Source organism: Ammospiza caudacuta, chromosome 5 (assembly GCF_027887145.1).
Source record: "Ammospiza caudacuta isolate bAmmCau1 chromosome 5, bAmmCau1.pri, whole genome shotgun sequence".
Classification (NCBI taxonomy): domain Eukaryota; kingdom Metazoa; phylum Chordata; class Aves; order Passeriformes; family Passerellidae; genus Ammospiza; species Ammospiza caudacuta.
Window position 1 is genome coordinate 16,536,077 of NC_080597.1, and position 27,989 is coordinate 16,564,065.

A 27,989-nucleotide genomic window follows, 5' to 3' on the forward strand; every position below is an offset into this window, starting at 1 on the left:
CAGTGGAACAAAGCAGGTTCCTGCAGATCAGCCTGAAATAGCCTCAAATATTCCTTCATGTTCCTGATCATGATGGACAATGCTCTGCATGTTTGCAAGCTGGAAGCAAGGTTTAGAACTCTTACACAATTTTATAGTTGTACTTTCCTCTCGAGCACATCATAATTGCTGCAAACTAGCTTAAGTAATTACTACTCATACAATATATGTCATGGCAGGCAGCAGAATTTTTTTGCAGCTTGCACATATAATAGCTAAATTTCAGCCAAGTGACCCTGATTTGAGGAAAGAGTAGGAATGATTCATTTCAAATGGGCAACCCACTGCCAAATGCCTCTCTCTTATGCCCTAAACTTCAAAGTCCCAAGACTGTTTGGGCTTCTAGCAGTTTTCAAAATTCCTTTAATTCTTTTACGTTTCTGCATTCCTGTGCTGCTCCAGACATTGCCTCCTGCTCACATCCTCAAAAATCTGGTTTCTTTAAGGGGCAGGCTAAGGATTACTGCCATCAGAACAAACTTCCTAAATGCTGTGGGGTTGTTTTCTCTCTTTTTAAATAAGGAAAATGGGATGATCCATAAAATCTTTAGTCCCATTAACCCCATAGTTCACTGCACTGAAATACCCTATTTATTATTATTATGATTTCCCACCCACCAGAATGTTTTAGATCTTTGTATAGGAGGGGTAGATAAGAAAGGGATATACAAACCCCAACGTGATTCAGTAAATTATAGTTTTAATGTTGACACAAAGAACTTGTGCAATGTTTCCCAGCAAGCAAGCAATCAGGCTACCTGAAAAACAAATCCTACTCTGAAGTCTCCAATATTCAATAAACAAGACACTTTGTCAACACAGAGCTATGTTTTACAGAAAGAACAAAAGCAAGACGAGGACAATGCAGACAAAGGGATTATCAATACAGTTTATGGCATATTCTTCTGAGATAATTTTTTTCCCCTGGTGATCAGTACAGAAAAACAGTTGCATCAGCAGCTCATAGAACTGAAATATAAATCCTGCTGTTAAGCATATCTGACAAGGAAATTGATGGAGTCAAATCTCCTGTGGTTAGACAATGCGTGTCACATGGCAGTTGTCTGTTTCATCCAGAAATAAGGTGCTGAAGACATCATTAAAAAAGGTAGGGTGGTATTTGCAGGCTCTGTCACAGTCAGGATTAAAGTTCACCTCCAAGATCTGAGGCTGCATAATTCTTTTCCCTGTCAAGGCAAACACAAACATTGCTGCTTAATACAAACTCTACAGAGATCCCAAATCACTATTTTTCTTTAATCCAGAAATTATAGAAAATTATTGGAAAAAGCATCTTTTGTGACTCAAACTGCCAAGCCAGCAGGGTGTTTTTGTTTCAGTGGGTTGTTTTTTATTGGAGGGACAGAAGTATGTTCTACCATCATTATCCAGAGGACAATTATCCAACAGATTCTGGAACTACTGTGCTAATTCAATGCCTCCTCTGGAATGAAAATTTGCAGCCATTCAATATGATCTCCCTGAATCAGCTGTTTTGCTTGTCAGTCTCAAACATCTTCAAGAAAACTTTGCTTCTCCTTTCACATTTCAGTACAAACCTTGCTTTCTTTAAACCTCCTAGATATTTAGCAGTCCTGTTCCTTTAACTGCAGCCACCCCCATCTGCCACTTCATACCACTCCTAAAGGAAGTCAGGAAATTTAATTTTCTTTTAAAACTTCATCAGTTCTGAATCAAATGCATTCTGTGCAGAGAAAACCAAAGGATTTTGTTTAACGTCTGGTGTTGAGATTGTTAAGTTAGGGAATGGATAAGTGAATCCTTCTGATGGATAAGTGAATCCTACTGTGCTTTGCACAGGAGCAACAAATCTCTTTGTCCACAGGCTGCCCACAGCTTTACAGTGTTGCCACCGGCACCACCCCTCACTTTCTAAAGGCCAGGGACCTGTGCAGCTCATGTTCAGCCAGGCATGTAATGTGAGGCTGGTTCTTTTACTGCAGTAGTTGTCCTCAATCCAGTAACGTTTGTGAGCTGCTCTGCTCATCCCATTCAGGACACCTCTGGGACAGGTGAAACAGGATCCAGTATGGACATAGCAAAGCACATTCAACCCTTGCTCCACCTCATCTCAGCAGCAAAGGCTCCATTTTATATCTCCTGTTTCTCAATCATGTCCCTACATGAAGCAACTCAATCTTCACAGCATCAGTCCCTGCAGCAGCGGCCATGGGGCACTCACCCAACACACAACATCTAATTGCTCTGCAGGCAAATGGGCACAGGCAAGCAACTTCTCCTGTGTCCCAGAGAACCCAGTACCACACAAAGAGAGTCTGCTCAGCTCTTTTCAATACTCCCTGGCAGTTCTCTTCGTCTTGGTGCCTCTGCTACTTTTTTACTTCTACAAGGAACACATGTCTGAGTCAGGGACATTTACAGAACATTTCTGAGCCTCCTAGTGAGACAATAGACTATTCTGTCTGGCAGACTTTGCAACCAGTCCTCCATCCTCCACAGCTGCCTGGAAGAAAGGCTTCAGGTAGGCAGCCGTGCTGTGGCACTAACATGAAGCAGCCTCACTCATGTGCTCTTGCAGAGACTGGTAACAGCTGAATGTCAGCCCTGAGGACATCAACAGCACTGAAATGGTGAATGTGGTCCCTTCCCTGTCACAGTAAGTCACTGTGCACCGAACACTGCTCCAAGCTTGGAAGCCACAGGCAATTAGATGTCTCCAAGAATTTCATAGAGAGTTGGGTATTTCAGACATTTGTTTGGGGTTTTTGTGTGTGTGGTGGTTTGATTGAATTCTTTTGGTCCCCTCCCCCACCCCCCTGTTGTTTTGCTCTGTTTTTCTCCAAACAGAGAACAACAGCAGCAGGGAAACAAGGATGCAGCCCAGCAGCTGGCAGCTGCATCACTCCTGTTAAGCAGCATGGCAGATGCTTTCCCCACAAATTTGCAAATTCAGGTGTCAGTGGGAGGCACAGAGAACAGACTTCTGAAAAGGTCCACAAACATAATTCAACACTCAAATAAAGAGCTTCTCACCATCTCTGCTGGTGTCCCACTTAAGCATCAAGTCAATGGCATATATTGCTCTTGAAGATGGATAATCGCAGATGCCAAGAGGGGCAGGCTTAGATGTAGCAACTTGGAACAATTCAGCAAATGCCTTAAAAATACTTGCCTAATAACAGAAAAAGCAGTGAATTCTGAATGAGCAGTGAGCTTCCATAAAACCAACACATGTTTCTAATCACTTCATGCAGTGTTTGAAAGGGTTTGTATCAATTGCACTACACAACAGGTGAAAATCTGCACAGTACTGGCTTCCAAATGTGCATTTAGACCTAATGCCAACACAAAGAAAGCACCAGGCAACATCCATGGACTTTTCTGGAGAGCCAACAAATACTATGGAAATCCTAAAAATAGTGCATTTAACATTAGAATTAACCCCCTTCTCAGGCATTACGCCAAGTATTGCACTTATGTGTAGAGGAGGGGAAAAAGAAAACCTAGGAGAGTTCTGTGAAGACCAGCAGTACAATTGTGAAATTCCTGCTTTTTTTCCTGCCCATTCAGTTGTAGTCTTGCTTTGTTTTGTTCTGTTCTGCAATGAAAAATCTTCTACCCATTTATACCCCTAAGAAAGGTGGGGGGGACATAGAAATTTGAAGAATGTATTACATAGGTATTTTGAAAAACAGTCAGATATCCAATCTGGAAACGAAATAAACCAGGAAGAACACAGATGTGAGTTTTAGCATTGAATTTATGCTGCAGTGAATCATTCCCTCTATTTTCTGTACACTGTACTACTTTGAGTAACCTACAGGGTGTATTTTTACATCTCTTTTTTCACCCCTTGTAGTCTCTTTCAGACTATTTTAAACCCTGTCATAGTCTGAGTATACAAGGATCTAGTTAAAACAAATGTGAATTAATCTAGGAAATCAAGTCACAGTTGGAAATTTATGCACTTTTGAATGAATATGCACATATAAAGGCTCAGCTATCATTCACTCTGTTTCTTCCAGCTCCTAATAAATATGGAAGAATGAAAGAATTCCGTTTTGTGCATGTTTCTGAAGTAGCTCTTCACATTCAGCTTTTTCTTTCAAGCACAAATCACAGGAAAAATGAAAATCAATGAGAGGGCCCTCATGTGCCTTCCTGCATGTTTTATGGAACTGTAGTATTTGGAGCTTCCTTTTTACAGTAAAGAGATGCCGTGGTATGAGAGAGCCATCTGTGCTCTTGTGAAAAGTCATCTGTGCAAGGAGCAGGGACAGGGCCCTGGCAAGGCTTCTAACACAGAGAAGCTGGGGCAGCAGCAGAAAACTCTGCTTGAGAGTAGTCAGGACTGGCTGTATTGCTACGTCCAACATAAAGAATTATCACAGTGTGATCATGAAGTAAAATTTTCAAATTAAAAATACAATCCTCTAACAATCAAGTATTTGAGGGCAAATTACACAGTTTGAAGTAAAGATTAACATATGATCTCCTTTGTGACACACATGAAATATGTCTTCTAAGAAAAAAAATCCTAACAACCCAAGACTTCTGGAAATGCTGGTTTGCCGAGTATAAAAAACTCAAACCACATAATGAACATTTACATGAGAAAGATGAGTTGCTGACTTACTTGTACTGTTGTCCAAGGATATTCAGGATATTGTTTTTCAAACAGAGGAATAAAGTCTTCACAGTGCACCTAAAACAGTTCAGTAACATCAAAGGCTGACTTGGTCAGGAATGACTAGAGAACAGAGCATCAAATATATTTGCTATTCATACAAATGCAAGTAGAGAACTAGGGAATTAAGACAGCTCCCGAATACCTTCCTTGTTCCAGGATTTCTTGTAAAAGATCACACTAAGGCTTTGACAATGACAAGGTGTTGTTTTTTATAGTTCTTTTATTGTCTCTCTCAATGTGGATTCCATTCAGAACATAGGTTTGTATTACTTTAGATAACCACAGGTGACTGGGGCAAAGAGGGGAAAGAGTCTAGGAAAGTATTTGCTTAGGACTTTAGGTATTTTGAACACCCTGTTGAAGTGGATGTGAAACAGACTATTTGCTAACAGCAAACACCAGAAGATTTTCTACCAACAGAAAGGTGAGGGAGTGTTTTGGGCAGTTTGCTCACCTGTTTCAACGTCGCACCAGGAGCGTAATTCATGACGGTGAAATGCTTCTCGTAGTCATCCAAGTCATCAAGCGAGAACACCCTAAGGAACAGAACAACTCCTCAGTTTAAGGGCTCTGTGTCAGCAGTGCAGCCTGCGAGGGGAGGGCAGCACCTGTTGGAGAAGCGCAGCCAGAACACGTCGTAGCTGTAGAGCCGCAGCGGCTGCACCGAGCGCAGCAGCACCACGTAGCGCACGTCGAACTTCACCTGCCCCACGTCCTCGCGCTCAAACAGCACCGGCTCCTCGATGTACTTGCACACCACCTGCAGCACAGCACAGCTCAGGTGAAATGCTAGTGTCACACACCTGCAGCACAGGGACAGCTCAGGTGAAATGCAAGTGTCACACACCTGCAGCATAGGGACAGCTCAGGTGAAATGCGAGTGTCACACACCTGCAGCATAGGGACAGCTCAGGTGAAATGCAAGTGTCACACACCTGCAGCACAGGGACAGCTCAGGTGAAATGCAAGTGTCACACACCTGCAGCACAGCACAGGGACAGCTCAGGTGAAATGCAAGTGTCACTGCACCTCAGTGACTTAGGGCAGCCCTGGCTGCATTTCAGCTTTTCCTCAGAAAGGTGCACAAATAGACAAGGTTGTTTTTGTTCACACTCTGACTACAGGGTGTGGAAACATGGAGGCTAGGATGTTCTCATTGGTAAAACTGGTGACTTTGCTGTTTTGCAACAATTGTGAAGCAATTCTGTGTGCATTTCTGTACCCCAGAAAACACATGCAGTCCACATGTCACCAAAAAATGGTTCTGAAGCGAGCTCCAGAGCTCACACACAGTGATGTACAGGTGGATGTCACAGGCTCCCTGTAAAAAGCTCCATAATTCATCTCCTGTTGGCAAGGGTGGCCCTTTGTGCCACTGAGCAATAACACCAACCAGGGGACAGAAGCAATCATGTTCCCAAATTGATGAGCAATGCTAACTACAGCCAGGGCAAGTTTTAGTCTTTCCATAAGGCAACATCAGGCTCTGAGTTTATCTCTGCAACAACTGGAGTTTACCAATTTGCCACTGAATTTACTCTGAACTGTATGCTTATGGCCAGCATATGTATTTTGAAGAATAAATTTCCTTTGTATTTTCAGACCTCGTTCTATGAAGCAGTTTTTTCAGCTCTGCTTTTTAAATCCCATTCAAAACCATGCCCTCTCACCTTTGGGCTGCTTTCCCTGTGCCTGATGATACTGTTCAGGTTGTTGGTGATGTGGGTATCCAGGCTTCTGGCCAGGTTCCATGGTTTGCATATCCAGTGATTATCTTCTCCTCTGGGAGAGAAAGTGAGAGAGCAATACCTGTAAGTATCCACCTCATTCATCCGGCTAAATATCCATTTGGCTGGATACATGTCTTCTCCTGAAAAAATACTTTAGAAAGCTGTGGGCTACACTGCAAGAATTAAGACTCCTGCTGACAGCTGGGAGGAGTAGGTCTTAGGAATAAGGGAGAGAAAAGGCAGTGGTACCTTTTACAATTTTTTTTTTTTTTTAGTTAGGGCTTAACTCTGTCTCACTGTTTATTTCCTTCTACTGCATCTGACTCCATCAAAAGGGGAAAACAACCCATCAACAGCATCACCATGAACATGCACAAGCAAGTCACAGTGTGGAATTGTTCTGCCAGGAGCCTGAGAACACTCTGGCAGGGTAGTGTGCAATTTTCCAAGTTGGTCCCTACTGACACCTCAAAATCATTTACATTAAATGACACCAGAACTCATTGCTTTGGGAAAAAACCACACAGATGATCAGCAGCTCACACTACAGGAAAATAAAACCACACCACCATTGTCTCACTTTCTAGCCTCCAGACACCTCCTGGGGCAACATTCTGAGATATGCTTGAGAAAATCCAGCAATATGCTGGTCTTTCCACCTATCTTTTCAAGTCAGGACAGGGTGATGCTTGATGTCCTTTCCTCAAACTATTAAAGTATCATAAAGTGAGCTAAAGATAGCATTTAACTTCTGTTTTGTTTGTTTGAAAATCCCTACCACCTCCTTCCCACTAAGCTTACATACACACTGCATGCATGGTCCGTCCTTGATGCTGAAAAGGAATTAAACCAAAGGGACACGTGGCAGATGTGCTCTCTCCTGGTCAGTGCCAGTCCATAAGACATTATGTGTAGCAAATAATGGCCAAATGAAACACCTGGCAGGTGTCACCATAAAACAGGCATCACCAAAGCAGCAACCTTTCAACCACAGTACTCCATGCCAGACAGAGCAGTAGCTAATGCTCTCTTTCTCTCTCACAAGAAGAGAAACCATAATTTCCACCCAAGGGAGCTGCACCAGCAGAAGTGTGGATTTAAAACCCTAAAGCTCCACAACTGCTCCAGTCTAACACTAATTTTACTTTCATAACCTTACAGAACCCAAGTACTTTAAACATTTTCCATTCTGGCTTAAGTGCAAGAACAACTGCTACTGTTCCCTTGAAATAAAATCCCACATTTGTGGCAAACACATTTTGAGGTTCTGTATATCTGTTAAACACAAGAGGCAAGATCCTGACTAGGAAAAGAGCCAAGGACTTCAACTATGTATTCAAATCACAGCAAAGTTTCTGCATTTCAAACTGCATTGCTGAATTACTTTTACCTAAAATAAAAACCTAAAAAGTCTCCACTTTTGAGGTAAAATTCACTTGAATATAAATGCAGCAAGAGCTAAATCATGGTAGTGCAACAGCTGCCAAGACCAAAATGTGGGCTCCTGTTCTTTGAGGAAAGTGAGATCAAGACAAGACAAAACCTGGGGAAAAGGAAACACAAGTCACCTTCTGTCACGTTGCTGGAAGCAGCTGATGAACTGAGGCAATTCTGTCTCGAGGTTAAAAGTCCGAGGCAACCACCTGGGCCCATCTGGTCCTCCAGCTCGTCTGGCAATGGATGCCAGGCAGTCTTTGACAGTCAGGAGGTTCTCACATGGGAACTGATTCACCATTACCTCAGGCCTCTCCTCACTCAGCTTCCTACAACGCAAACAAGTGCTTGGTGAAGGGGGAACGCTGGGGAGGCCTTTGGGAACACAGTTTTTACAGCAAAGAAATTTAAAAAGAAGTATTATCAGGGGAATAATGAATCCTATAATTAATTAACCTATAGTCTTTGAAGTGTGAGAAGTTGTAGAGGATGTCTGCCTCTCCCTCGTTGTCTGTGAATACAAAACGGGGATGTGTCAGGCTGTTGAGAACTTGAGGAATGTCTGTGAAAACCCTAGAAGAAAGAAGCACACAAAAGAAGAAAAATGTCAGTTTAGTTCCTGAAACTGATCAACTAATGCTTGAATAGAAAAAAAACTTTTATGCTTTTCCTGTATACACTCTCTGTGACTATCTCTTCTTGATTCACACAAACAACATAAATTGAAGTGGGATAGATAAAAAACTTGTGAGAGATTACCTAAAAATTATCTATTTTGAGATAGAGATGACAGCTTCATAAAAATAACAGTTCAGAAGATGATGACTAAACCCCTGACACAGAAGCAGTAACATGAATTCACTGTTCTACATGAAATATCCAGAAATAAGAGTGGCCTTGTGAATGCCTTCACTCCTGAAAGAGCTCTAAAAATCAACTTGCTGTCACCCACATGAAAGAAAGTCATAGGAAATCTTGTCAGCTAAATTCTGTAGCTGCAGAAGATTATTTTTGTTTGTTCAGAACTCAAAATAACCCAAACATATGAAAGTAGGTACATTAGGTATATGCTGGGAATACAGAAAACTTTGAAAAGCTTGATACAAATTCCCTCTCAACCTCATTTAAAATCATACAAAACACCAACCCAAACCTCACATACATTTCAGAATGTAACTAAGAATGAGGTAAATTGTTGTGTAGCTTAGGAAACTTCCCTCTCAAATAAAACCAGTGACTTGGATGCTAAAATAAGCAGATAGAAATAATGGTTATTTTGATGACTTTATAGCTTTAATTGAGGCCACTTAATTCAGAATTCAGCATGTTAACTCAAAAGGCAAGACTGTTTTTTATATCATTCTCATGGTAAGGAAACATTTGAACAGAATAAAAAGACACTAATTTTTTCCATGAGAAACTACTCTATTCTTCCTTCTCTCCAGATCGATTCTTATCAGTTGTAGAACTTTCCTCTCCTCCTCCACTACTAACCAACTGGAAAATATATTCCCCTGAGAGACACTTCTCTAACTTCTCTAAAAAGATGAACTGCAGAAATAGCCCAGTCACAGGGGGAAATAAATTCTTTAAAAAGCAAAGTATGTAAGGTGCTTTGCATAGCTCCATGTGTGAGATATTACAATATTTATACTATTTGTGCTGAAGCCTGTAACTGAGAGAGCTGACTTCACTCTGGATGAAGGGAATCAGCCTGTTGAAAGAAGCCACCAGTCCTTCCTCACTGTTGCAAGAGAACAAAATTAGTATTTCCACAGAGTCCCAGTAGCACTTCTTCCTGCAATTTGTGGCTTCTTGGCTTCTCCTTGTAAGTCTGCACACAAGGGGAAAGTGTAATACCAAATGTACTGGATCCACTACAAGTGCTGCCAAACCCACAAGCTCCCCTAACATCCACTGGTTTGGAGCAGCTGTTAGTCCTTGCTGGAGCAAGAGGAAATCAAAGTGGTGACCTAAAGATATAAGGCCAATGATAAAATGCTGTAAAAAAGTCCTGAAGCACCCAAAATCTACACACAAATAGGCAAGAAAGAACACATGCAGCACAAGAAGTACTAAAATTGAAGTTGTTCAGAAAATGCCAAACTGGTTCTTTACAAACACACCCTACAAGTCACCATCCTGTCCCAGAGCACTCAGGATTACATATTTGAAGACTTGCTTAAAATGCAGCACAAAAGAAATAGGGGAGCTCAATTTAGCTTTAAGTGCAAGAACATCATTGCAATAAGATGAGGGAGGTTAAGATTAGAGAGGCAATAAAGCCACTTCATTTGTTCTAAGGTAATACACTGGTAATGCCACAAAAAGATACAGACAGGTAAGGAATGCACCAAGTCCCACTGTGGCTTTGGCAGAGGGCAGGACACCTCAACTGCAATCCTGCGTTATCAGCCAAGCTATTCTGGACCTTTCAGTCCAGTATCAGTGGCACACTGAACTAATGAAGCCAGCTAACCATGCCTCCCAAATGATGGGTCTTTTCCCCTGAAGTTTTTTCCCCTGGTCTCACTGAAGTCCTGGTAGGGATGCTATGAACTCTGGGATTAAAGATGACATTCAGTGAAATTATACAAGTAAGATAAATATGTTTAGATTTTACTTAACTTGAAACTTTAAATATCTAAAACTACGAAGCAGTTATGAGAATCAACTCCCACAGCACAGAGCTGACAAGACCAACCAAAACAAAGAGTTGCCTCATAACAGCTCTTTGGACGTTTTAAAACAGTAACTGATGTAGCTGAAAAGAAACATGAAAGAGAAGATCAAAAGAAACAGAGATGATCAAGCCCAACACCAACTGGAAAGACTTTCCCTAATAAATCTGTCTTTGAAGCATTTAGTTCTTAGATTCTTTTTTTCCATTCAGCAATCAGCACAGCTGGATAGAACGATCTCCCTAGGGCAGCAGTTACTATGCTACAAGCCCTAATTAAACCTATAAATTTGCTGTATCAAACTACTTGTACTCACTCCCCTGCTTTTTAGAGCTCAGGTTAAACATTTATTTGATCTTCCACTCTCTGTCTTAACTCTGCTTGGATACAAGATGCTAAGAGTTTGTTCCAGGTTCTAAACTTTGCAGCCTAAATTTCTTCTGAATCCCCTAAAACAGCAGCAATCCACACAGGAGAGCACAAACATTATTAACAGGCTACACCCATCTAGCCAGCTCCACATGTTCCCATCTGTCTGCCCAGGGTGACAGCCCTAAAACCTTTAGGGAAAGCCAAGAGCACTGGAAGGCTGCAGCTCCCACTCAGTCATCTGGACTCTGAGATGCTGCTCTACCTGTGGAGGAACATTAGTACACAAAATTCAGAGCTCAGAGAGACCTTACAGACTCCTGTCCAGATATGAACAAGATAAAAGAAAAGGGAGGGAAGCCCTTAAGAGTACATTGACTGGGTGTGGATTAAATTTCTTAGAGGAAAAGCAGGAATAATTTCATGTGCTTCCTGCTCCTTCCCTGCCTAATGTGAGTGCCATTCATTTGAAATGTAAGATACAAACTAAAGAGGTAAGCAGTGATAAATATGTGTTTCCCAACACCCTAAGTATTGCTTTCTGCCTCTATCAGAATGCATCTGCCTTTGACTCCTGTATCTGAGTACATCAGATGAAAAGTATCAGCTTTTGCTTATCCTCACAGTCATGTAACCAGAGATTTCAACTACAAATGAAACCTTGACTACCACTGGCCTCTCCACAAGAAGTGACTTCTGATTCTCAGTAGTTCTCCTCAAGTAAACTTCATCTAGGGAGTAACAAATCAACACAAGAAGCTGGTGTGTAAGTACACCTACCAAATACATTTTGGTGCAACTTTAGCATTTAAGCAAAAGGTTTCAAGCAAGAACTGTGATCCCAGTGTCAGACCACAAACACCCCAGAGAGCAACTCACAGCACATGCTAAGCAATGGTTGTTCTGGAATAAAACCAGTAACAAGGCAGCCTGGCCATGCAGCACCACTGTTTTTGCTCAAAAAAATCCCTTATCTTTGCAATGTTCTTCCAGCTTTCTTCTGAGATGGTTTGACAGCATACAGCTCATTTTTGTAGTAAGCACATGCCCAATTTAAAACATGCCAGGTTTTTATAGGATTCTTGTTTGGTAATGCCATCTGAACAAGGGGAATAGTCTACTATATATTCACAGAGCAACCCCTGTGGACATACATGCTATAATGCAGAAGACAAGTCTTTAGTGCCTCTTCTACACCTTAAATCATTCTTAGAGAAAACAACACTGTGTAACTTAGTGTTAAAACATGATGCAACTTTTCTTTCACCAGAAGGTGGCACTTACTAAAAAAAAGAAACAAAAAACCAAACTAAATTTATTTTTTAGAAATTATGTAAGTGACAATTCGTTCACTTTAAAGAATAAATCCAAGAGCAGTAACTAGTAAGTCAGAATTTTAGGCAAGTGGCTCCATATAAACCCACCGTTAACTTGCCTCAGTTCAAAGATGGAAAAGGCTGTTCAGCCTGAAACACTGCAATTACTGCACATAATGGTGGTAAGAAAACATTTTGTTTGTGGATACGTACTTGAAAACTTTGTCTTTGGCATAAACTGGTGGATTGATCGCTACAGGAAGTTTTTCTTTGTTTTCTGCTAAAATTGCCTAGAAAACAGAAAACCACAAAAAGTTAATTCCAGGCAGAATGAAAGAGTCCATTGAACGTCTTACTCCATTCTCTTTGGTGCAAGTGAATTTCAGCAAAGTTACAATTCCATTATGTTGTGTACTATGTTGATCAGAAAAAAAATCAGTACAAGAACAGAGGCAGAAGGAAATCCTAACAGTAAAAAGGAGTAAGAAATAAGGCTTCAAAAAAGGAGTAAGAAATAAGGCTTCAAGACCAGAGCACACCAACACTGCTGAATGACCCTGAGAAATTCTTGTCTCCTAAACATGAAAAAAAAATTCCTCAAATCACAGCCAACCATATGCCATAGAAGACAAAGTTGTTGTATTTCCAACAAAATGGAAGACTGACCATTTAGTTGTGATACTTTGTTACAGATGACTAAAAAAATTATAGGATGTTGGAAGCCAATTCTGCTCCTGTGAAAATGAGCAAAACGTTTTTTGCAGTCCTCAGCAGTAGCCATGCCTACAATGTCTCTCTCCATCCTGTACAGCCCCCCTCTGACTGCTAAAAGGAAATACACTTCTGCATCCCTGCTGATGCTCTGCAAAAGGAAGCAGCTCTCAGAAACTCTGGGACAGGAGAAGTACATCTTGAGAAAGAAAAGCAGCTGCTGCTGTGCAACAGCTCTTTGAATTCCAGCTGATCCAGACTGTCATAAATTGCAGTGAGGTGTCTGTCCAGCCACATATGCACTTCTTTACCTTTAAGGTTGGTATAGCAATAAAATCCTGCATAAGTGGAAAGACAAACAAAACCACAATGGTAATCAAAGATCTTAGACACCACCTTCTGAAAACTGGTGAGAGATTACCTAAAATTATCTATTCTGAGATAGAAATATGAAAGGTAGTTTAGCTCTAACAGCTTCATAAAAATAGCAGTTCAAAAGATGATGACTAAACCCCTGACACAGAAGCAGTAACATGGATTCACTGCTCTACATGAAATATCCAGACTGGGCAGGAACAAATAAAAAATAATGGTTGCAGTCACTCCAGAAAAAGAAAGGAGCCTGTACTTTTAAGGTGAGAAGATTACAACTCTCAGAACAGTACCAGAGGATGCATTACTGTGTTTTTTGCAGCTCAAACCCAGGGAGCTGTTGAAATCTCCCTAGTCCCATGAGATACTTCCTCCATCCCAGACATTCCATTAGAAGCTGCCTCCCCTGACACTTGCTTCTGCAATCAGTGCCCCATCATCACCCACAGCATCATCTAAGTTAGTTACAGCCTTTGTGGTCCGTGTTGGAAACCCGAATTGGATAACAGAATAAAAAATAGGTATCAAAAAGTTAAGCCAAAATGTTGCTGAGTTGTCACAGCAACTGGGATTATTTTACATATAATGAGAACTGTCAGCAACATGGTATCTCTTTCTAGCTGTATCACCTTTCTAGCTGTATCTAGCTCTATCTCTTTCTAGCTGTGTCACCTTTGGTGTCTAGGGATGTGGCATGCCCTGAGCCACTCCTCACTGGTTTGTCACTAGCTGAGACTTTCTTTCACTCTAGAATGTCTAGCAGTAAATGAAAGCTCTGTTGGTTGGTTCTAGCATCAGTAGAGCTCTCATCTCCCCTCAACAGCTGAGTGGCAGAGGCAGTTTAAAAAGAAAGCTACCTTGAAAAGATGTTTTTAAGGTAGAGTGGTAAAGGAGGATTCTGGACTTGTTTGCCACACAGCTCCTTAACTTGACCCGATCATACCAAAACAGAATTAAAACATGCAAAAGTTGCCTTTTCTGAGACCAAGGCTCTTTTGCCAACAGAATACATATAAGACAAACTCTGGGTGCATTGCTGTTCCTCTGTTACTGCAAAGTACAGCTCTTCCAAAAATGCAAAATCACAACCAATCCATCTGCCTTAGGTTACAAGACAGCCCAGCTATTATGAGTGCACAACTTTACCTAGCAGAAGCAGGTTAACTTCACTTCTGACTAGATATTGTTAATAACAAGATGGATAGAGCATTTTCTGCCTCTCATCCACCATAAAGAAACACAGGGTTGGGGTTTAGAAGCTGTATTTTGAATGCTATTAGTAGCCAGTAGCATCCTCATAGGTATCAGTTTCCTCATTTTTCTAATAAGTCAATCTTATGTAGACGCTGTTCATGACAAGGAGATTCCAAACATTCATTTCACATCCTTAAAACATCCCAAACGTTTATTAGAAAGGAAACAAACTGAATCAGTACTTTAGAAGAGTGCCATCAACTTAAAAATGTTTCTGCTCCAATATTTATTAGTTCTAAACCACAACACAGCCCAGCATCCAGTCTGAAAAATTAAACTTATCTTACAATAATAAAACAAATCTTTCTGTAATGCAAGACTGAACAGCAATGCTACAATAACAAATTCAATCAATAAGCCTATTAGGCAATGTATCAAACATCTACCTGGAAGATGGATGCCTCATATGAAGTACCTTGTAGTGTGCTTATAAAAACAGCCATGCAATACAGCAATAAAATATTAAAACTTGTTTATGTTGCTCAGTATTTAAATACTTAAATATTACGTATAAGACATTTCTTGTCTCACTGTGCATTGAATTGTTTTTTTATTTTAATGGGGGTCCTTTGAATCAGTCTTTAAAAAGAAGCAAAATTAGAATTCTTGCAATGCTTTTCTAGACTCTGCCTCTTCTTAAAAGAGATAAGATATGGAATTAACCTGTTAAAATCATACCTGGTAATGCTCATCTGGTGGCTCTGGAGTGGAAGAGCTGACATCCAACACTTCAGGCAGCCAGGGTAACAAAACACACTTCCTGATCAGGCGATCCGTCTCCCCATGAGCGTAATCACGAGTGACCTCATCTGCACCAAAACCAGGAGAACCTTTAGGAACTGCCTTTCATTTCCCACTGAAAATCTTCAAATGACAGCTGCACAGTCAATACCAGCACAACTTTTGTTATTTCAATGAAAAATTAGAGATAATTAATGAAACATGATAAAAGAAGTATTATTTAGGATGTTTATCTTCATGTGATGGAGGCAGAGGGTGGCCCCTGATTAAGATTACAGGAATAAATCATTGGCCTGGTGTTTCCCAACTTTCAGAGCCTGACTTTCCAACTCAAAGCTACAAACACAGATTTTAAGGGATTTTTTTTTAATCCCTCAGATGACTGAATTTGCAGTTTCACTAAGGTAGTGATGCAAGATTTAAATTCTCTGTCAATAGCAACATTTTTGGACTGCTAAAAGGTCTGTATCCTAAAATACAGAAATATTAGACAAAGAGAACTTTTATATTTGACAGTGTTACAAGAATGCAGCCATTTTGGTCTTGAAACATTTGTTCTACTGTGAAATGTTCAATGATTTTGTAAGAACTGGCCCATTTTCTATTGCAAACTTTAAAGAAAACCCCAGCTCCTCAGACACACACTCACCACCAGTTTCAAGGTCTCTCAAAGGCCAGAGAATCGTGTAAGCAATTTGTTGAGGCATATAAAACAGAGGTGCTGCTGCAAAACTTGGCTGGTCTGAATGCTGAATGCGTGATCCAAATTCATCCATGATGTACCAGACAGGAACCTTCTCCTCTGCAGTCTGCATGAATAAACAGAGGGGGACATCTTGGACACACATGGACTGCAGGGAAAGCTCCATGAGACAGAGGCACTGGCAGCACTCCTACACCACTTCTCAGATTCCTGCTTCAGCCTCCTCTTTCTTGTGCTACTGCTATTGCCTACCAGACCCACTTTCCCTGAACCAAACCAGCTGCTTAAGACAGCTAAACCAGCAGAAGGCTGCTTGGTAGGATTAGTTTTCCTTCAGTTTCTCTCAGAATCAATCAGCTAAAAAGTGTGTGAAGTTTAAGTGTGAAGGAGAGCAACACTGCCACCTGCAACAACAGCTGGCTGCAAGTGTGGAGGCTGCATCGTCAAAGTGCCCCCTTCCTGCAACACTCATCACGAAAAAATCCTGAATGAGAGAATAAACTTTAAATTGCTTGGTAGCACTAATGTGGCCTTTTTATGGAGGCAGAAATGGAGCAGAGAGAGTAGACTTGAGATATTTCCTAGAAAAGTGAACAGAAGACAAGTTCAGCTATGGGATGAATTAATTGTCTTCTGGAAAATCACTTTTCAAGTAGTAACACAGATAATGCCATTTCACTCACAAGTTATTCATGACAAATTGAGAAACAAAGAGATAGGATAGAAAGACTCAGATACTGTTCAGATTTCTCTTTCATTTAAGGAAAAAGTCACACTGAATCCCCTTCTCAGGGATTTCAGACCTGATTCTACTGTGAGTTAAATTTGAGCTTAAATGATAAAGATGACCAGTCCAGAGAACAGTCTCAAGACCCTGAGCTAATAGGGGCAGTCTCCTCATGCTCTCACTTCTCAGGGCTAGCCCTGCCCATTCTGCATAGGGCTGAGGCCAAAGAATTCATCTTCCTCCTTTTTAATTCAAAAGACTCAAAAAACCATTGGAGCTCCAATGCAAACGGTACAATTGGGTTTTCACCTGCACCCCAAGGGCTGTATTCCCTCAAAAATGGCATGTGTGCACTTGAGGCATTTGAAGGCTCAAGACACGTTTGCACAGTGCTGAAGGACTACAGAGGGCAGGGTGACCTTGTGTGGTCTTACCCACACACCCTAAAAGCAGCATCTGCTCTCCTTCCAATGACAAAGAACACCTGTAAGGATCTTTGCTAATATTTATGTATTGGAACATATCCACCCCAAAATTTTTAGCATCCCGCACAGTCTTACCCCTTGAGAGAGCTGGTAGGTCTGGCTGTACTTCCACATCTCCTGCAGCACGTGCTGGATGCTGCCCTCGTCGGGGATCTCTCCGTGGAAGGCGATGCCCATGAGGTTGGCCATCCTGTGCAGCAGGCCGGGCACCTGGCGCAGCTGCTGCCGCGCGTGCTCCGCGCGGAACGTCCAGGCGTGGTCCACGAGGAACACGCTGCAGGAGAGTTGGGGTGGCACCACAGCCCGGGTGGGGTTACACCCAGGGCTCACACTCACACAGACACACACATGCTCTGAACAAATGCTGCCTTTCCCTGGAGATGGTGTGATAGCTAATCGGCTCCCTGAGCACACACTGGGGCATTGCAGGAGCAACTTTCCAGCAGTAATTTACACTCTGGTTTTGCTCTAGAGAGCTTATGGTGAGCAAACTTATGGTGAGAAAACTTATTAGTGAGCATTTCCATGAAAATGAGGAGCAGATAAAGAACAGGCACTCAGTTTATGAGCTTGTTCCCTTTAAAAGCCAAGAACACAAATGCCTTCCCTTTTTATCACTAGGAACTCTACTGCAACAACCTGACTTTCTTGCCTTAACCAGGAAAACAATACACTCTTTTGAAAAATTACTTGAGGTCCTTGTTAGCCACAGGGTTTGTGATATCTACTGTCATCTGTAAAGCCAGGTGGAGAAGTCTGATCATTAGAAGCCTGTATGTGCTATTAAAAGAAAATGAGCAATAAGTTTTGATTGTTTCTATTTGTTTTGTCTTTTTTTTTTCTTTGGGTAGGGGTAGGGTGTATCACCAAATTATTTTTTTTAAAAATTGCATTGCTTAAAAAAATTACAATCTAACCTAAAATAAAACCATACGTATCTGGCACAGTTTCCCTTGACAAGTTTAATCCTTGCTTAGGCTGCATGACTTTTAGAAAAAACCACAGTTTTTCAAACAGAAGGTTCTTCACATTTTGGTGATATCACCTGACTGTACAATTACAGAGCAAAATCTCAACTCTACTTGCTAGCAAAATCCCCACAACACATAAAATACCCTCCACAACACCTACATTTCAGGAATCTAAAAACATGTTAGCTGTCACATAGGGCAAATATGGTTGAACAATTATTGTATCCCAGATTCCACACACACATGAAACCTCACTTAATTTTAAAATTAAAGACTCCAGAGAATGCTAAGGTCAATCTCTTTCAAAATGTTAGCAAACAGGTGTGGTAGTGTTCTGCTCCCACATTCAAACACCTGAATGCTGCAAAGAAGCCCAAGATTATCACAGGAGCTGGTTCTGAATTTGATAATTCAAGTGTATTCTCAGATTTAGAAAGGTTAAGGCAGGGGTATAAAGGCACATACCTATGAATCTTTGTTGGTTTTACTCATCAAGCTTAATTTAATTTTTTAGATTTTGCATGTTTACCAAAGATCTAAAAAGTATGAATGGTCTCACAGAAGTTTTACAGAACTGAGCAGAACTGAACTTAGATCTCCAGCAGAGATGACTTCATCTCACTGCTTTTTATTAATGTATGACAAATACCCTGTTCTATATCTGAAACCAGTAAGAACACAAAAAGCAGTACTATAATATAAAGTTGTTTCTTACACAACTTTATATTAGTCTTATACATGCTTCCTAGTCTTACACTCATGACAGATAAGCTGATTGTTAGCAAGAGAACAGTAATTTAATATATTAAATTCCACACACATGCACATGACCACTCTTGAATTATACTTCAGCCAACTGAAGGAAATGGAAGCCCACAGAACATTACTGTGAGTACCTTCTTGGCATGAGGAGATCACAAGTATTTCTTTAGTTTTTTTTCCACAGGCACACAGTCTTGCAGATACAAAGGTATGCTTTATTTTTGCAGAAATAATTTCAAAGTTGCCTTTTCCTTATTTTCTCCCTGAGTTTACTAAAAAGCAACTTCTAAGTATCTTCCTGCATGATTTAAAAAGGAACCACATTAAGATATTTGTGCTCCCAGTACCCTTTGCAAGGGGTGCTTCATAGCATGCATCTTTCCTCAAACATGCAGCTATGTCTCAGAGGTGGAAAAGAGGATTTCTGAATAGGTTCCAACAAGTCTCAAGGCAAGTCACTATTATTTTAGGGTTTCACACTACTCAAAGACTGAACAATATTTTCAAAAACACAACTCACCTATTGGGATTAGAGGCCTGAAGTCCATTCTCATTTGTTACAATAACTTTGAAACAAGGTTCATTTCCAGGATTTGGTTTCTTTTTAAATTCTTCTTCCATTTCTTCATCAACTTCTTCCTCGTCATCCACCTCTTCTACTTGCATTATTCCAAAGTAGTCACCAGCATCAAATATCTGAGATGGAAAGTGCAGAAAATATCATGCAACTGGATAAGATAGAACTCTGATATGCACAATGAGACACCTGCAGACATTTCTTCCCTGTAATCTGATGGCATTTTTAACCTAAGAGATTAATGAACAACAGTATTTATTCTTTCACATTTTAACAGAGCTGTTTGTTTGGAAAGTTTCTTTAGTCAATACTGGCAGGAAGCTTTGTTGGTTTCTTTGGCAGCAGCAGGTCTACTAATGACTGTCTATCAGTTTAACATCTCATTAAGAATTTTAGAGGCTGAAAACAGAATACCCTTGCTCAACCTTTGCTAAAATCAGTAATTTAAGACCTGCAAAACCAAGTGTTACCCAGGCCCCACCACCATACTAAAGTACATTAAGGTCCCTGAAGAAAAAGAGCTTTTCCCAATTGAGTTCTGAACCAGTTAAAAAATCTCAGCCTGCTTCTCTCTCTCTTCTTTCCCTATTAAAGGAACTATCAGTGCTCACTCACCCCCAGGTAAATTGGGAGATTCCTTATACTGCTATATATAAAATTAAGTTTCATACACTTATGTCTACTAAGGTGCTGAAAGGGGTTTGTTTACATTCTTGCCCACTCTGGATGCAACAACTCCATCTAGAACATAGAGAAATGAGGGCAGTCACCACACAGGGCTCCCTTCCCAAACAGTGGGCTTGCATATCTGGCAGAACTAAGACCCTGCTGACAACTGCCATAATTTCAAAATGAACATATGCTTTTAGGAAGACAAAAATAGGTGAAGCCTCCAAAGACTGTTGAAATTTTTCAGAGGGAATTATTTTGCTAGAATCACTCACATACTACCTAATAAACCAGGCATGGGCAGACAGATGATTTGCCTCAATCTAATATGACTAAAAAGTAGCAGGGAAGGAGAAAGGTCTAAAGTCTGAGCTCTCAAGTTACTGGTTCAACACTCCAAACCTGCAATGGTTCAACACACAGCCTGCAATGCCACATTATTGAAAATCATTACTTCTATATATTGACAACTTCTTAGCTGTAAAATGCCAGTGGCAGCAACAAGCTTTCATTTGTTCAGGTGAGTGTTTCTACAGGACAAATATTTTTGCTAAGCCTCAACGGGAAGGTGATGAAATCAACTCCACAACTATGAAGAAAGGGCACCTAGAAAAAGCAGACAGTTGCTCAAAGAGGGAGTGTCCACCATTACAGGGAGAAAGTCAGCAGGACAGCAACAGCTATTTCTCATCTTAAGCCACAGTTCACAGATCAGAAACAAGGGGAGAAGTATCTGAAATTCCCTTCTGAGGAACAGGGGATGGTATTTTCCTCTGGCATGGTGAAAGCAAAGGAGAGGGGGCCATGTTGGATAAAAAATCATAGAATGTCTTGGGTTAGAAGGGCCCTTAAAAGATCATCTTGGTTCCATCCCTGCTGCCATGGGCAGTGATGCCTTCCAGATGCTAACAATAGCTAACAGCTATTAGCTGTTATTGGCTAACAGCTTCTTAGCACACAGCTTCTTAGCTAAATGCTAAGGAGATGCTAACAGTATGTTGGTTAATACATATATCTTTTTAGGGTAAAGAAAATTACTCTCCAAACAAACTTACTAGAGATTAAAGCCGCACCTATTTAAGAAAGAATAAAATCAGAAACTCAGTTTCTTTCACTTCAGCAGGTATCAAAATAGCAGTTACAATTTATTTCTAGTTTTCCAGTGGCTAGAAAAGGATAACATTACTCAGTAGTAAGCAGTATCAAAACCTCTTGCTGTTCTAATAGTAGCTTTCAATGCTTTTTAAAGTCTCTGCATGGTTGCCTTGAAAATTTGTAGTTATTGAAATTCATGTAGCTGCAGGCAGGTCCCAGCAAAAGGAAGAGCCCTGCCCTGTGCTCATAACTACTTCTTGTCAGATTGGCTCCCAGCTGGGTGAGCTCCCTGGTCAGGTTTAGGGCACAAATGCTAATCCCAGCAAAAGCAGCGTGCCAGCAAACCAGCGTGCCAGCAAACACGTTCCTCTCTTCCCTGAAGTGACACTTCAGTGCTCCTGCCTGGATCAAGGGCCACCCTCAACAACCTCCTTAGCCAGCAGAGAAACGACAGACAAGTGAGTGGGAGCCATCAGAAAATGGAAAGTGTAAGTGGGAGCCACTTGGCATGTGCTGCATCGTGGCCCTGTGTGTGTTTTCCACACTTGGCTTTTGTCTTGAGGAGTTTGTGAGAGGGACAGGAGGCCAGCCATGGCTGACTCAGCTTTAGCCTCCTCTCAGGACAGGCTCCACCCGTTTACCAAACACCCGCAGTGAATACACCCGAGTTTCTCCACAACACTAAGGGGAAGCTGTTGCGTTTATATTTTTATTTTTTTGTATTTAATATCATCTCAAGACTGAAAAATGAAGGGATTCCGAACGCCCTAAGCCAAAGTTTGGTCTTTCCCTCTGACAAATTATCAGATACATGAGGCTGTAGCAGTTGCATTTAGCAAAAAATCCCCAATTTTAATACCTTTACAGAATTATGCTTAATGAAAAATTTCTTCTAGAGAATTTATAACCACCTAAAAGTGAACTATGTGTACACCTCACCCAAAGCAAATCACACTTCTCGCAGCAGCAGCAGCTCAAGACCACCTTAATCAGTGGTTTTTTGTGAGGGTTTTGCTGTTTTTTAAACTCCTAGTTGATAATACAAGCAGTTCAGCAGTTCACTGATGGGTTTGGCAGAAGCACCTCGTTGTCAGTGTGGGTACACAGACAGTTTTGTGTGTCCTCTCTTCCTCCCTCCCTCTGAGCCAGGCTGTCACACTGAACCTATTAACACAGCAGCTCCATTAAGGGAATCTTAAGTAAGCTCCTTAAGCAAAAACCAGCTGGATAACATCACACCACCAATCTGAAAAGTAATCTCTGGCTTGAAGCAGAACAGGGAGAGCTCACATCAAGTATTCCACCAGTGCAACCACTAACTTCTAGACAGCAAAAAAGCACCAACACATTCCAGTGGCACAACTGCTTGCAAGCAAAACATGTTTGGGCAAAAAATCCCTCCCTCTGCATGTTCAGGTAGAGTTCCAACCCAACCAAGCCCAGCAAACCACAGAACTCGACAGCAAAGCAGGCACATGTCGTGACAATTACCACACAGGCATCTCTAGCAAATTCCTTTAAGGCACACTGCAAACTGCTTTAAAGGCCACAGGGAACCTCTGAGCAACAGGCTGCCTTCCACTGCTCTGGAAAATAAAATCTCCCAGTATTATCATGCTGCATTCCTTCTGGTAATTAATTAAGAGCCTCCATTTCTAACTGGGATGAAACTCTAAGCAGTCTTTTGCCAGCAGCATCTGAGGGCTACAAAAATCTCCCTGCAATACAGAGAAGCCTGCAAAATAACTTAGTGTATGGCTGGAATAGAAAAAGAAAATATTATGAATAAATTAGATGCAGGCACTGTATTTTCCAGGCTTATAAACATACTATACAGCTTATCCAAGAGCATAAGAAACATCCACTACACTAGAAACACAATTTTAGCACTTATAGTGAATGATTACATGTGCATACATATTATTTTTCAAGTTTCTGCCAGAAACACAAAAAGAATTTCCTCCCAACAGATGCTGAATGTTAAATGCAAAACTAATAACTAAAGGCAGGTTTACCAACCCAGCAGTAACACCATGTTTTGAATGAGCAATCCAATTACATCATGCTCTCAGAAGGAAACCTGCTCCAGCAGATCCCAAGGTAAATTAAAAAAAAAACCAAAAACAACCAAACCCTCCACTTCTCACAGGCTTTGGTGTACACAGTGGAGGGAGGGTGCATTCACTCTCTATGTTGAAATACGTGTGACAGTGTTGAATAACAGCTGCTTGGGCTGGGTTCTAGAGGTATTGATGCAAGAGATATTTTTATCTCTATAATAGATGCAAATTTTTCAAGTTCTATGCTAGAAAGTTTTAATCTTTGCAACAGGTTAGGGCAAAGGAAAAATTCCTCCCATTTAACACATGTCACAAGGAAACTCATCCTATGTTCTACACTGCCCTGGGGTTTTGTCCCCTAGGTTATACTTTATTACCTGGATTCCCAAAACCATTTCACCCCTTCCCCTCTCCTCCTTTTCTTTCTTTACTGCTGCTCCTCCAGCCATTCTGCATAGTCCAGTTCTAAGTCAGCTCCTGTTACTCTGTCTCTACCTCCTCAAGAGGTTATCCCAGTCCACAGAACTCCTCATAGTAACTTTTCCTGGACACCCCAATTTTCTCCATACCCTTCTGCCCTTCTGGGCAAAAACCAGAAGCTGCAGCAGCAGAGACAAGCACTCTGAGCAGCCTGCTTTATCTCCCAAAGCTCACTGAAATAATTAAGTCTCTTTTTCCACACACACTGGGACATTCAGTACAGAAGAGCCTGCTCAGCCACTACTGCCAGTAAAATGAAGCAGCAGGAGCAGTCTGCTGCCTTAGGGCATGTGCTTTCTTCCTTCTGCCTTTCCTCATCCCAGCCTCCATAAAAACATCTCTCCTCACTCTATTGTCCTACCTTCTCAGTGTTACACCCTCCCAGCAAAGCTGCTAACAAGCAAGGATCTCAGCCACAGGTCACAAATCTCAGGCCTGCATTAGGTCACAGCACAGGTTCAGTTTGCTACCTCCAGCTTCACACTGGCATGTGGAAACATAACAGCTCTCAACTCTGGGTTTTCTATACTGCCTTCTATTCCATCCTCTTCCAGGACATCCCTTCTCATACCCTCCTACCTAAGCAGAGCAGCAGATATTCTGGGGTGGTGTTCCCAGGATGAGGGAAGAGACGAGGATCTGACTCCATGTTTCAGAAGGCCTAATTTATTATTTTATTATATATATTATACTAAAACTATACTAAAAGAATACAAGAAAGGATTTCATCAGAAGGCTAGCTAAGAATAGAAAAAGAATGATAACAAAGGCTCGTGATTGACCAAGACAGTCCAGACAGCTGGACTGTGATTGGCCATTCATTAGAAACAGCCACATGAGACCAATCACAGGTGCACCTGTTGCATTCCACAGCAGCAGATAACCATTGTTTACATTTTGTTTCTCAGGCCTCTCAGCTTCCCAGGAGAAAATATCCTAAGGAAAGGATTTTTCATAGAACATGTCTGTGACAATATTCCTGCTCCAAGTTCCTTGCATGAGTACTTCCTGAGGGGGGTGTAATTCCACAAGGAGTTTGTGGCTGGGCATATGCTTGAGATAGTATAGATTTTCAGTAATCTTCTCTGTAATAAACACATATTCCTGTTATTAATACTACCACACAACAGACTGAAAGCAGCAGGAACATAATCAGACCTTTCCTGACTATAAACACTCATATCAGGACTTGCAATGCTTTTCTCCTGTTCCTACTTTGCAGCTGAGATGGGGAAAAGAAGCACTCAGGTAATTAGAAATTACTTTACCTGTACATGGGTGTTAAATTGCAGTTCCCTCGCCTTCTCTACCATTCTATACTACCAGCTCAAACCTCTCACCCCATCTCAGCCATTTCTTCACTGCTTATCCTGCCTTCCAGCAAACCACCACTAGTTGCTTTCTCCAGTTCTCAGATCTCTTTCTCTCCCCAGGACTAGAAATTCACCTCATTCACATCTTCTTCTCCAGGTCAGCTCCTCCAGTCTCCCTCAAGACCTCTCAATTCTCCAGACAAAAGGTTTTGGCTTACCTCTCTTTCCTGCCTCAGCTCCTTGTTCCTTTACTACCACAAATCAAAGACAGCTTTCCTCATCACTGAGGCTGGGCTGCAGATGTGCAAACAGAAAAAAACTGTCTAAATACAACCCGTGTCTTTACAATCTGTTTAAAATCACGCATTTTCTTGTCTTTGTTTCTCTTCCCTTTCTCACTACAAAGCTCCAGGAAGCAAGCAGATGGTTGCTGCAAAGGTGAAAAGGGATACTCCACCCTGCAGTGTGCCTGTGCCTCCACACTCCCTTTAGCTCAGGGCCAGGGGCCAGCTTCACCTGAAGAGCGCTGCCCAAGCCAGGTAACTCATGCACACATGACATGAGCTGGCTGAGCTCTGCACAGTTGTAAGTGACTGACCGCAGGGCAGATCTGCGTGGAACTGAACTGGAAAAAAAAATTAAAAATCAGGCAAAAGCCAATGCAAACCATAATGGATTAAGATATAACACATCCTTAGTCTAACACTACTACGGTTGCTGTTTTTTCTTAACTCTCTTTAGCATAAAAAGCTGAAGGGTTGAGGACACTATCCTGCATTTGCCTGGGACAGAGATAATTTTTTTCTTTGAAGCTGCTACAGTGCTGTGGTTTTTTCGATTCATCACCTCTCTCCAGTACTGTATCGCTAGTTACGAGGCTATCCAAACGCTTCCAAACTTCACGCCGACAACAAAAAGACGAAATCAGATATGTACAATACACCTGACGTCTTTTACAGCCCAGAGCTGCAGTCTCGGTAACACAACCCGCACCGTGCCTTTCCCGCTGTCCCCTGCTAAGCAACACCGGGACTCTCCTCTCTTCTTCGCCCAGGGCTGTAGGGGCTGCCCTCAGCACGGCTCTCCACGGCCACGGCCACTGCCACGGCCGCAGCTTGTCCATCTCGGGGCTGCCCCCTCAGCGCGGCTGTCCCCGGCCCGGGGCTGCCCTCCGGGGCTGCTCTCTCAGCGCGGCTCTCCCCCGGCTCGGGGCCGCCCCCTCAGCGCCGCTCTCCCCCGGCCCGGGGCTCCCCTCCAGGGCTGCTCCCTCACCGCGGCTCTCCCGTGCGGACCCGCCCCAGCGCCGCTCACCCACCTCTCCGCGCAGTTTGCGGCTCAGGCTCTCCCAGTACTGCGTGGGGACCCGCGATGCGCGGAGCGCGGCCCCATGCAGGGCCACGAAGGCCGCCAGATCCTCCTCGCCCTCTCCCGCCATGGCCGGGCCGGAACGCGCCGGGCGGGGCCGAGGGCGGGCGGGGAGGCGGGAGCGGCGCTCGGGGCGTTCCCGGAGCCGCCGGGGCTCGGCTCTGGAGCGCGGTGGGAGCCGTGGGCCCCGGGAGCGCCGGGATGATTTCAGACAGCCTGGAGGAGAAGGGCCTGGAGGAGGCTTCAGTCTGCCGAGCAGATGCGGGTTCTGCTTCTCTTTTGTTCTTCTTCTGCCCTTGAGCGTTAATAAAATTCACAGTGTTTGTGGTGCAGTGTTGGCCATAAGATGTTTTTTGTTTCCCCGGTGTTTTAGGGGCTCTTCTGGAAGGCCCCAGCCATAGCCCCTGAAGTGGGCTCCGGGTGGGATGTGAGGCATGGCAGGCACTGATTGCTGGCCACAGCCGTGGGAATTGCTTTGTGTGAGTTGTGATGCTCAGGAAAAACACAGTGTGAGTCATTTATTGAATTAAAGCTTTTTTATTTTGAACGTTGACAAGGAATTTTTAACATGTAAGCCTGACTTAAACATCTGTCAGTACAAAAGGGAGTGTGTTTTTTGCAAACACCTGTAGCGGAGTGCTGGCTTCTCAGTTCTTTCATTGGATGGTTTAGAAGAGATTTCTGAGAAAATCTCTTCCTTCCAAGATTTTGTGGGGAATAGCCTAAACCAGTTTAACCTGAGGCTTTTTAAACATTACTGGCAGCTTTGGTCTTGCCTCAGGTACGGCTGTAAAGCTCCAAGAGCAAAGCCAGGTGTCTGACACTGCTCAGAGCACAGGTCAGGGCTTTGCTGTGCCGCTGCTGCTGCTGCTGGGAGCACCCACACCGCTCCCTCTGCACATTATCTGCTCCACAGACTGGAAATTCCTTTTCCTGCCAGCCCATCCTCAAATCAATTCAACTTCGGTGCTGCTTGCACTGGCAGTGCAGCACTGTGCTGGGAGGAGAGTCCTACAGCACTGGAAATAGTCAAGTTCAAGAAATCTGATCTAGTGGCTGGTCAAGAAAGCTTCGCTTTCACAGACCACTGTCAGTGGAGAATGTGCCATGTTGAAGAAATACCTCTTTGCTCTCTGCCCTGTCTAGTGTTGCTGGACTGGTGTCCTCTGTAACTACCCAAGGGTAGCAACAATCCTTTTCTCTACATAATCACAGAATTATTCAGGAGGAAGGTATATAAACTAAAGGGCAAAATAGGTTGGCCAGGCAGAGAGAGAGTAGAAAAAGATTATAAATGGTGCCTACGTGCTGTAACTATACATCAGCACTCAGCAGCTGAGGATCTAACTCAAATCTCCAGGTTGGATATCTGAATAGTAAATGCAGGCAAATTTTCCTCTTCGCCTGAGACTGTGTCTGCCTCACCATGTGCTGTGTTCCCACATTTCCTCAGCATAAAGGCT

General features: G+C 42.3%; 1 protein-coding gene across 1 annotated transcript; it reads right to left on the minus strand.

The window, feature by feature from the left end:
• Positions 1-778: 778 nt before the first annotated feature.
• On the minus strand, positions 779-26,605 carry TTLL12 (tubulin tyrosine ligase like 12). Its single transcript, XM_058805481.1, has 14 exons — positions 26,477-26,605; positions 19,488-19,663; positions 17,310-17,508; positions 15,969-16,128; positions 15,257-15,387; positions 12,455-12,531; positions 8,332-8,448; positions 8,010-8,204; positions 6,382-6,493; positions 5,320-5,471; positions 5,166-5,247; positions 4,658-4,726; positions 3,055-3,193; positions 779-1,226 (listed from the first exon to the last, which is right to left on the minus strand). The coding sequence occupies exons 1-14, from the start codon at positions 26,594-26,596 to the stop codon at positions 1,075-1,077; spliced, it is 1,881 nt and encodes a 626-aa protein (XP_058661464.1). The 5' UTR covers positions 26,597-26,605; the 3' UTR covers positions 779-1,074.
• Positions 26,606-27,989: the final 1,384 nt, after the last annotated feature.